Source organism: Blennius ocellaris (assembly GCF_963422515.1).
Source record: "Blennius ocellaris genome assembly, chromosome: 8".
Taxonomy (NCBI): Eukaryota; Metazoa; Chordata; class Actinopteri; order Blenniiformes; family Blenniidae; genus Blennius; species Blennius ocellaris.
In genome coordinates this window covers 8,798,999-8,809,984 of record NC_137657.1, presented here as the reverse complement: position 1 = coordinate 8,809,984, position 10,986 = coordinate 8,798,999, and the positions used below count along the sequence as shown (strand labels likewise).

General features: G+C 41.1%; 1 protein-coding gene across 1 annotated transcript in view; it reads left to right on the top strand.

Annotated features, from left to right (window-relative positions):
• Positions 1–228: 228 nt before the first annotated feature.
• Positions 229–10,986, top strand: part of LOC308133805 (dynein axonemal heavy chain 11) — a gene marked incomplete at both ends in the record, with an annotated part of 35,414 nt that continues 24,656 nt past the window's right edge. The window contains 30 exons of the mRNA XM_080501317.1: positions 229–453; positions 597–740; positions 825–1,018; positions 1,134–1,323; positions 1,413–1,512; positions 1,658–1,869; positions 2,053–2,274; positions 2,373–2,540; positions 2,659–2,775; positions 2,876–3,013; positions 3,107–3,222; positions 3,308–3,503; positions 3,816–3,920; positions 4,025–4,420; positions 4,512–4,844; positions 5,881–6,129; positions 6,223–6,392; positions 6,478–6,700; positions 6,792–6,908; positions 6,990–7,076; positions 7,167–7,325; positions 7,541–7,624; positions 7,753–7,911; positions 8,012–8,134; positions 8,629–8,751; positions 9,230–9,454; positions 9,538–9,629; positions 9,723–9,849; positions 9,943–10,095; positions 10,170–10,403. Of these exons, the coding sequence (XP_080357443.1) occupies positions 229–453; positions 597–740; positions 825–1,018; positions 1,134–1,323; positions 1,413–1,512; positions 1,658–1,869; positions 2,053–2,274; positions 2,373–2,540; positions 2,659–2,775; positions 2,876–3,013; positions 3,107–3,222; positions 3,308–3,503; positions 3,816–3,920; positions 4,025–4,420; positions 4,512–4,844; positions 5,881–6,129; positions 6,223–6,392; positions 6,478–6,700; positions 6,792–6,908; positions 6,990–7,076; positions 7,167–7,325; positions 7,541–7,624; positions 7,753–7,911; positions 8,012–8,134; positions 8,629–8,751; positions 9,230–9,454; positions 9,538–9,629; positions 9,723–9,849; positions 9,943–10,095; positions 10,170–10,403 (5,181 nt within the window). The remainder of the gene's footprint in view (positions 454–596; positions 741–824; positions 1,019–1,133; positions 1,324–1,412; positions 1,513–1,657; positions 1,870–2,052; positions 2,275–2,372; positions 2,541–2,658; positions 2,776–2,875; positions 3,014–3,106; positions 3,223–3,307; positions 3,504–3,815; positions 3,921–4,024; positions 4,421–4,511; positions 4,845–5,880; positions 6,130–6,222; positions 6,393–6,477; positions 6,701–6,791; positions 6,909–6,989; positions 7,077–7,166; positions 7,326–7,540; positions 7,625–7,752; positions 7,912–8,011; positions 8,135–8,628; positions 8,752–9,229; positions 9,455–9,537; positions 9,630–9,722; positions 9,850–9,942; positions 10,096–10,169; positions 10,404–10,986) is intronic.

Sequence of the window (10,986 nt, the reverse complement as noted above, 5' to 3'; positions counted from 1 at the left end):
CCACCCGGTAGTGATTGATTAGTCTGTCTGTTGCTTAGCAACACAACGCGGAAACGCCTCCGGGACCGAGCAGCTCCGGAAAATCTTTTACAAAAACCTTTCCAAACCCCCCCCCCCCCCCCCCAAAATACTGTATTAATCCACAGACAGATACCTGTCGCTGCGTGTTTCTTTTCTTTCCCAGAGTTTCCTCGGCGGCTGCGGGCTCGTCATGGTCGCAGCGCCGTCATGTCCGACGAAGAAGAAGAAGAGAGTGTTCCCTGCTTTCTGGACGACGTCCGAGTGAAGTTCGTGGAGGAGAAAGTTTGTGTGCTCCTGAGACTGCAGCGTCCGACGTGGGAGAAGAGTGCCGCCAGCGAACAGTTCCAAACAACTCTGAGGGACTTCTTGGAGAAAGGGGCAGTGGTGTTTTTCTGCACGTCTAAAAAAGAGAGTCTGCTGGTATCTACTGAGGTATGATTGATTCAGACACCCTATGTGCTGCTTTCAACACATACACTCTTGCAGTATGTTTAAATTGGTTGTTTTAACAAATCTCTAATAATAATAATAATAATAATAATAATAATAATAAAATCCTTTTATTTCACATGCAGGTGCAATCTGTGGCTTCACAAAAGCAAATTTATATCCTTAAGAAGAGGGTTGTTCCCATCAACCATGAAAACTACAGGGAGCTTCTCCTTTTTGGCCTGTTGTCTCCACCACCATTCCTGCAGCTGTCGTGCACGGTGGAGCAGGTGATGGGTGCATCCTCACTCAGACGCATACATCAGAAATATATGTGTTGTTTTACATGAACCTTGCAATTATGTGTTTTGAAGGTATGGGGTCCTCTGTTATCGAACTATCAGAACCACCAGATGTGGCCAAATCTGATGTCTGCAGACATCATCCGTCATGTTGAGAGCATGTGCAGCAAGATGTTGATGGTTCGAGGACAGGTTTTGGGGGAAACCGTCCTCCCCCTCCCAGCGACAACAGACTGGTTGGAAAAATCATACCATGCATTAGAAATGTGAGATAACCCACAATCTTCTCGTGCCTTTTGAAAACGGTGCTGTTTGTTGTAATGTCAGCTTGCTTATTTAGTTATTTGTTTGTTTGTTTGTTTATTCATTTCACCCACTTAGGTATGAAAACTACGACAGGACGTTGGCCCATACCATAGAAACCCAGGTCATCAACTGGACAAATCTCATCCAGAAAATCTTAAAGGAGGATCCATCAGATCTGCTTATGACAGGCAGTAATCCAGGCCCCGACGCAGAGCTCAAATTCTGGGCTTCCAGGAAGAGCAACATAGGGAGCATTTACCACCAGGTAGACCAATCCATCCCGTTTGCGATTTCTTTTATTTCTATTCGCTTTTGTTGTCATCTTTGTAAAGTGTCTGAACCTTTCATTTGTAGCTTCAGAGTCCTGCTGTTCAAATGATGGCAAAGATGTTGGAAGTAATGAATAGCAGCTATAGTCCAACGATCGGGACCCTCACTGAAAATGTGTTTAATGGTGAGTACGAGTGCTGTCTACTTTTAAAAAAGACTTTCTTTACTATGTATCTTACGTGATCTATATGCAAAGCATATTGACTTTGTTAAAACACCTCATCTTCATCGCCATTATATTTTCTGCACCATTCTGCAAAAACAAAAAGCACTTCAGGAAGCCCGGGATATTGACGTTCATCTGCAGCCTTTGCATGCACATCTGTCTCAGCTGGAGAAGCAAGGGTTTCCCTCAATGGAAACCAAAACACCTGCACTCTTCCATTTGCTTTTCCTCATCTGGACCAACTGCCAGGCTTATCAAAGGCCGGCACGCATCGTGGTGCTACTGCAGGAACTTGGCAACATGCTTATTGAACAGGTAATACACAATCATCACCTAAAACACTTAGAGATTGTTCAATATTGTTTTTTTGTATTAATTAGATTACATAAATATTTCAACACAGTGCACACTTGATGTTTGTCCCCAGCAAATGCTGATTTATGTTTTCGACTGTCTGCTCGAGCAAATTCAAAGATATAAAACTTTTCTACGCCGTAGGCCTCTGCATACCTGTCTGATGATCTGCTACTCCGAGACGATTCAAAGGAAAGTTTACAAATGGTGGAGAGGGCGATAAAAGTCTTCAGATGTTTTCAAGAGAGTTACCGGACCCAGAGGGAGAAGCTGGCAAACCAAGTGAAACACGCACCCTGGGATTTCCCTTCTGCCATGATCTTTTCACGTTTCAACCAATTCCTGAATCGTTTGCTGCAGCTGGAGGTCAGAACACTTTGTATTTCTTTTTTCACAAGCAGTTTCATCGTAATGTATTATATTTTATGTAGGTTTTTCTTTTTAAAACAGTGTTTACATTGCAGGACTTGTTTAAAACTGTGCTGTACTTTGAGCGCCTGGAAAAGCTTGAATTTGGTGGTATCAAAGGGAAACTCCACAGTGAGCAAGCTGCTCAGATGAACAAGGAGTTCAGTGACTGCTGCCAAGCACTGAAGCAAAGTAAACACAATGCACTTGACCTCAACTCTCAGGTGTGTCAGATTGTTTTGGCAGTCACATTGCTTCCCACTGAAAGTCCATCGGTGATATTAATGTTTCACTACTATGGCTTTTCATTAAATAATGTTTAACTGCTGTTTTTCTCGTCAGGGTTTTGAAAATGAGTTTCTGGATTTCCAGCAAAGGGTTGTGGACCTCGATTTCCGCCTCGCCAACCTTCTGTGCCTGGTTTTTAAGGATTGCTCAGGACTGGAATCAGCTTTGAAAGTAAGTTGGAGCATGTCCTAGTTTGGCATTTATTGCATTATTGATGAACTGAATCACGAGTGAGACGACAACTCGTTTCGGGTGGTGGGGTTTGTTTCAGATGCTTATTGTCTTTGGACCATTTCTGGAGAAGAGACAAGTGAGAGAGATATTCAGCCCCAACTTCGTTCTGCTTCAGCATCATTTCAAAGAAGAGTTGGAGCACTGCAAATCTCTGTATACATCCCAACTTGATCAGGTATCGGTATGACCAAATCTTAACATTAAATGAGCAAATATTTGTAAATGTTGTCACTGTAAATAATGTTTTTCCCCCTCGTTTAATCTACAGAGGGAAAGTGGTCTGATTAAGAATATGACACACACATCTGGAGCTTTGAAATGGGCAAAAATGCTTAGAGATCGCCTCCAGTCATCGTGGGAAAAGCTCAGATTGCTGCTTGACATGTCCGTAAAACTGTGGAATCAATGAAGAAGTACTTATTACAAAGACAAGATATTGATTCTCAAGAAATGTGTCCATTCTTTCCAGGCCTGCTGAAGGCGTTGAGATGGTGAATGAGAGCCAGGTGCACACAGAGATGTTACGTCTCCTGGACCAGTATGAGGAGGACATTTACTCTGATTGGTGTAATGGTTTGGAACAATGCTGTCTGATCAACCTGAACCAACCCCTGATCTCCAGAACTTCATCATCTGGACTGATCTCAGTCAACTTCAATCCAAAGGTAACTAATGCATTGCAACAGGATTGCAGGTTTTTACTGTGCAGGTATTTTTCAGATTCCACCGATTTTTGATTTCACTATTTACTAAACACCCCTATGCTGCCATTTACTCTCATAAAAAAAGGGGTGGAGGGGTGGGGGGTGTGGCAGTTATTTAACAAGTACATTAATTTAATACCTTATGCTAAAGCAACAGTTGCTGCTGCAATTACGGTTGTATTTTTCATTATTTCCTTCGATTGTTTTTGTCAGTACAAATTGTTTTCCCAGCACCTCAGTATAACCTTAAGGGTAAACCTCTTCCCTGCTCAGCTCACTGAGGTCTTGAAAGACGTCAAGTGTATTCAGATGCTCAGGCAGATTAACATCCCTGCGGCTGCTCTGACTGTTTTTGACCAGCGTGGCATGCTCACGAAGGTAAGAAACAAACATTTCATCATGCGAGACTCAAACCCACCAGTCAGAGTCAAACATGTCTTCTTCAGGGTTTTTTTTTTCTTCTCCACACTTGTGATTTCCAGTATGTGAGCAATTTGCAGATGGTGGTGGAATGGTACAACCAGCTCAAACAGAGAGTGTTAGAGGTCGAGCTTCCACTCATCCGAGCTGAGCTGGAGTCCGTTGACGTGCAGCTCACCAGAGCAGAGGCCGACCTCACGTGGCATCACCGGGACTGCTGGAGCTTCATCAGCACCGTCAAGCCGCTTGTCCAGGATCTTGCATGTCGAGTTAGTCGAGCCAAGGAAAACTGTGAGGCCATCCAGTCTGTGATAAAGCAGTGGAGCAAACAGGTGATGTTCTCCAGAAAGGAAAACAAGAAAGGCTCGCTCATCCACCTGGAGGAAAAGGAAGACTCTGTAAGCAGAAAGTACAGCTCCATGCAGAAAGATGGAGACTCGATAAACAAACTGGTTCAGGTGTGTATGGCTGTATTTATGATAATGGACGTTCTTATGATCATAGAGTTTCTTTTCTAATCCACTCTTTTGTTTTTGAACATCTATTCAGGACAATCTGGCATTTTTCCGTGCGGTTCCAGGTTCAGAAGAATGTCTGTCTTACCTCGAATACGTGGATGAGATGGTGGTGGAGGGGCTCTTCAGCTACATCAGCCACTCTCTTCAGTTCTTTGCAGACAACATGGAGTCACGGCCAAACCAGGCACCTCTGTTTGAGGCTCAGCTGATGCTGAATGGCTCGGAGTTAACCTTCTATCCTTCAATGGAGCGAGATGCAGTAGATGGCCTCTATGAGCTGGTGGAAGGACTGGTCGGAGATGTGTTCAAGACCTCGTTGAACGTCAGGAGAGTGGCGTCGCATCTTGGCTTTGAGAGCTATCAGGTACTATTCACTGCACATGTTTTTTTTAAACAAAGGTGAAGTATGTTGTTTACTCCTCTGACAAAAGTACTAACAAAGAGGTCTGTAAACTTTATGATTAGAAGAGCCATTTATGCGATTTTTCTCTAAATCAAATTTATCCAGAGCCGCAAAACACATTAAACCTTTAAAATGATGCTAAACCAGCTTCTAAAGTTTCATATATACTGTCGCTTTGATAAAAGTACAAAAACTGTATCTTATGTTGCATTTGAGACATTTCAATTGCAATTAGCATTGTGAACATTTCTATATATTTTCAGCAGTTTTTAACGTAATTTTAGCAGTTTCATCATTCTTTTTCAGCATTTTTCAGACAATTTTGACATTTTGAAATAGAATAGATTTTTTATAGCTGAAGGAATTTTCTTTGAAACATCGCTCCACACAGAATAAATATAAAGACACTTTAGTCCTAAATAAGACGGTATAAAAATGAAATATTAATATGCACAAGGATTAACAGTGACTAATATCAGCACAGAAAGGATAAAATTAACTAAAACACAGCAAACACTATTTAGTCAGTTCACCTCTTAGTTATAATTCCTGATGGTCTGTTTGTTTCATATAATAATTATTAGTGCATGATGTTATGAACAGAGACCATAGAATTGTCATTGCAAGAGGGATTCTCTATCGTCTCTGTCTTAAAGTGCCTAAGCGGATCCCCTGCATAGTCTTACAATGACCAGCCTGAGTTGAGGGTTTTTTAATTCACTGACTTCCTGGGCACTGCAAACGACAAGCCAGCATCATCTTTAATTAGTCATCACAGCACTTCTGGCCTTTGTTGGAGCTTTCAAGAAATAATCTTGGGGTTTAGATTATTTTATTTCTGTATTTGATCTGAAATAATCCCAAAAGAAGCGTTTGATTTTGACACCCCAACAATGAAAGCTTGTCCCCCACTTCACCAAACTTGGTCATTATTCTTCATTCTTCTGCAAACAGTAGTACACTCCTCATATTTATGTCATGTGATATAATATTACAGGATGTGATGGATGACATGGTGGATTTGTTGGACCTCAGACAAGAGATAATGGACCGAGTGGAGAATGTTCTGATGAAAGCAATAAATTACCAGAGGAAGTTTGACTGCTACACCCATCTTTGGCAAGATGACAGGGCCGAGTTTCTCAGCCAGTTTCTCCTGTATGGACGTAAACTCACAGAAGAGGAGATGGAGTCTTATAATACACTCCCCGAGAGCCCGCCCACAATCAATAACTTCAAAGAAAAGGTAAAGTTTTTTAAACTTGTGAATCATATTTTTCCAGTACATGGCTTTTTTTTTTTCTTTCTTCCAACTGTAATATCTACCGTTGTCTCACAGATTGATTGTTATGAAGATCTGTATGCTGAAATTTGTCAGCTTGAAGACTACAGAGTGTTTGATGGGTGGTTTCGGGTTGACATCAAGTTATACAAAGTGGGCCTTCTGAACACCATCAAAAAGTGGAGCTGGCTTTTCAAAGAGCACCTCTTGACTTATGTCACCAACAGGTACACTACGTTTCGTTTCTATGTTTTTCAATTTCAGCCCAAGTCGGAGCAACAATGTTCTGACTGTCACTTTTTTTACATTCAGCCTCGATGAACTTCAGAAGTTTATCCAAGCCACTGTTGAGGGGCTGAGTCACCGGGTGAATAAACTGGACCACCACCACTTTGTGGAAGTCATGAGTCATCTCTTGGCTGTTAAGGACAGACAAAAAGCCACTGACAAGATGTTTGAACCTCTTCGAGAAATAATAACACTCCTGGAACGATATGACGTGAACATACCAGACCAGTTCTACGCTCAAATGGAGGTAAAGAAGAGAACAAGAGAATGATTTTATATTTTGACAAATGCATTTCTCCACATTCAAGCTAAAAGTACTGAGTCGGTTATCTCTCCAGGAGCTTCCCGAGAAATGGAATGAGGCTAAAAAGTTGGCCTTGAAAGTAAGACATGAGGTGGCACCAATGCAGAGCGCGGAAGTCATGGTATTACGCAGGAAATGTGTTGAGTTTGAGGTGACTAATCACTTTTTCTGGTTTACTTGTGTTGTATTATATTCCCTAGATTGAAGAAGAATAAACAGATTTGTTTTTCAGGGAAAACAAACTGAATTCAGGGAGATGTTCCGATCAGTGGCACCTTTCAGTTACAATGCAGAGCATCCCTATGTTAGTTTGGAGAAAGTAAGATTTTAACTTTTTTTTGTATTTGTTTTTTTCCAAGTATTGTTGTGCTCTACTGTGGGGGAATAACTGTTGCCATGTCGTTTCCAGTCTGAAAAAGCAATCCAGGATATGGAGAAAGAAGTGGCAGAGCTGCAAGAATCCACAAACCTGTTTGATGTCATTATTCCTGAGTACAAAGACATCAAGCTGTGCAGACGGGAAATCACAGTTCTCAAAGAATTATGGGACATCGTGGTTTATGTGCAAGTAAGAAACTTAACATATTGTGCACTTAAATGTCATTCTTCAATAAAGTAGATGTACAGGTGAGGTATTGTCACACTCCCACAAAACTGCAATAGCTAAATGACTCGAGCCCCTTCAGGCTGCCGATGACTCTTTGAATGCCCCGTAGCCCTTAAATGCCCCCGTTAGACCCCTTCAGCCCATTGACCCCTCTGTATGTGTCTTTATCTATACAGAGCAGTGTGGAAAACTGGACAATGACCAAATGGAGGCAGATAAAGGTTGACCAGATGGATGCAGAATTGAGGAGGTTTGCCAAGGTGAGGTCACCAACAGTGCTACATCACACCAGCTCATCTCTCCTGCTGTCTTGCTCTCATGCACCATTGCTTTTTGTAACAGATGCCCCTAATAACTAATTATGTTTACCTACCTTCTGTTTGTGTAGGACATACAGAAGCTTGACAAAGAGGCTCGTGTGTGGGATGTGTATTCTGGATTAGACCTTTATGTAAAGAACTTGTTGACGTCACTGCGGGCTGTGAGTCAACTGCAGAACCTGGCAATAAGAGAGCGTCACTGGGTGCAGTTAATTAGGACAACGCAGGTGGATAACTCGACACAGCAGTGGTCTTTTTTTTTTTTTTTTTTGCTTGTATGATAGAAATCTAAGATTTTGTGTCCTAACTAGAGTTTTCTTTTAATAGATGAACTTCACGGTGACAGACAACACCACGATGGAAGACCTCTTGGCTTTGCAGCTCCATCTGTTTGAAGACGAAGTTTGCAACATCGTGGATAAGGCAGTCAAAGAAATGGCCATTGAGAAGGTTTTATTTTCAGTAGAAACACACCTACATTGTGAGCGTCTTTTTAAGCTCGAATTTCTTTATTAAACAGATAAAAAGGACCAATGCACACATTCAGTATAAACAGCAAAAATGCCAAAAGTATTTTTTTTCATAAAAAGAAAATGAACAAAAGTATTTGCAAAGTAAAAAATGCATCCTTTTAAAGATTACAAAAAAAGCTAATGTTTTTAAATGACAATGTAGTTCTTTCATAATTCCTCTAAAATGAAGAGGTTCTCTGCTTCTGTGGATCATTAAAGTATCATCAGAAATCTACAACCAGAGCCTGAAGGAGCTCCTTCAATCATAGAAGGTAGGATAACAAAAGTAGGATCATACCGCTCTGTAACTGCATCTATAAGCTAACTTGAACAAGGTTTAGTAGTAAATGTCTTTCTCTTCACATGCTATGCTGTTTATTTTGTCCAATCCCATTCATTAAGATATGCTGTTCTTTTTTTTTTCCATTTTAGGTTGTAACAGAGATAAATAAAACATGGGCATCAATGGAGCTTTCATATGAAGAACATTACCAGACATCGTTACCCCTGCTTAAATGCGACGAAGAACTTATTGAAACTCTTGAGGATCATCAGGTAGATAAATACTTTCCTGAACAAGATTTCATTGTAAATCGCATGAAACTCTTTACAAGCATTGTTGTCTGAAAGAGGCACCGCGAACGAGTTGGTGATAAAAATGGAGGAAGGCCTTCCCCTGTCTGGGTGTCTAACAGCACAGCTGAGACTGGAGAGGTTCCTATTGAGTCCTCAGATTTATAGCCGTCGGAGGGACATGGGGTATTGTCATGCCATGGCAGTCTAAACATTTACACCAGATGTATAGGGGGTGCAGCATTACAGCCAGCAATTAGAAGTCGTGCTACTTCTGGTGTCTATCCCCCACACTTTCATCACTTGGCATGCTGATTTGATGGAATATTTTTAAATATATCACAATGTCTGAACGTCAAACTGCAACAGTCTGGCGTCATGGATTTGGTGGTAATCTGCTTGCACCTGAACAAATTCTTCCAAAGGATTCTACTCATTTCTGTCCATCGTCTTCCTCAAGGTTCAGCTCCAGAGCGTCTTTCAGAGCAAGCATGTCGATCACTTCCTGTCGCAGGTAGTGGATCTACAGAAGCAGCTGATGGTAGCCGACTCTGTGCTAATCGTCTGGATCGAGGTCCAGAGGACATGGGCCTACCTTGAAAGCATTTTCAAAGGCTGTGATGACATTTGTCAACAGTTGCCCACAGACTCACTGAGATTCCAAGCTATAGATGGAGATTTTCAGGTCAGGATTCAAATGTATGTCATGGGTCTATTAATAATCCTTTGCTGCCATCACTTTGTCATATTTTGAGATTTTATTTTCAGGGGTTAATGCTGGAAAGTGCCAAAACTAAGAATGTGATCGAGGCCACCAACAAAGCAAATCTTTTTGAGACGTTAGAGGATCTGCAAACAAGGTTCATCGGTTTTTTTTTCTCTACTACCGGTAACTTTTGTTTGCTTTTATGTTTTAAGTTTCCTGCTCAACAATCCAATGTTTTATTCATTAGGTTGGCCTTATGTGAGAAAGCCCTTGCTGAGTATTTGGAGACGAAGAGACTTGCCTTTCCACGATTTTACTTTATCTCATCAGCAGATCTGTTGGATATCCTCTCGAAGGGGAATCGTCCCAGAGAGGTTCACAAGTTTTCTTCACTTTTGTTTTTTTTTTACCACATTTTGCTACACTTGGTATATTTTTCATGACAACAGGCTTCTTGTGTTTGGCAGGTGACTGTCCATCTGTCAAAACTTTTTGACAACATGTCTGATCTGGAGTTTGACAGAAAGGAGCAGTTGGACAATCCTAAACGTGCTGTCGGCATTTACAGCAGAGAGAGGGAATTTGTCCCCCTCCAAACAGAGTGTTGTTGTTCTGGCCCGGTAAGATCTTGTGCAAATGAATGCAACCAATATGCATAGTCAGAAATTTACAAACAACATTTACTTGACATCAGGTGGAGGTATGGCTTTCTTGTCTGGAGGAGACCATGAAGGAATGTATCAGAGGTCACCTGTTTGAATCTGTGAGTGTGTACGAGGACAGACCCAGAGAGCAGTGGATTCTTGAATTCCCTGCCCAGGTTGCACTCACAGGATCACAGATCTGGTGGGGAAATGATATGGAGCTTGTGTTTAAAAGACTGGAAGAAGGATTTGAGTCTGCACTTAAGGACTACAACAAGAAACAGGTACGTTTTTTTTATTGTTTACTTTTTAATGTTCCATGTTTATGTGGCTGTAGCTTCAAAGATGATTATTGTAATGATAGTTCACAAACTAAACTCTGAAAAAAATGTACAAGTAAATTGTTTATCTGCTTCATAGTAGGGAAAATCCATCTCACCATCCCATCACTCTTTTCACATTTCACATCTGGGCTGAGTGTCATTGTGTGATATACTCACAGTTATATTATTACTCTCGTCAGATTCATCAGCACTATTAAAGGTTAACATGTCCTTGGCTGCTGTTTGTATAATCTCTCTTTGCCTTCAACCAACTGCACTGATTGGATCTGCTGTCATACAGGATGAGGGACAAATGGCACTCGGTGACGTTTCAGTCAAAACAAGAACTCTGGACCCATTTTGATTGTCTTTAAAGCAGTTAAAGCTCATGTTCGCATTCTGCCTGTTTATGATGTTTGGCATGGATTAACTTTTCAATGACAGAAAAGTTGAATGTAGTCAGTTCGAAGTTTGATTTGACTTTTTTTGGGTGTATTTTCCACAGTAATGCATGCAATTTTGCATGTATTGTATGTATGTATTT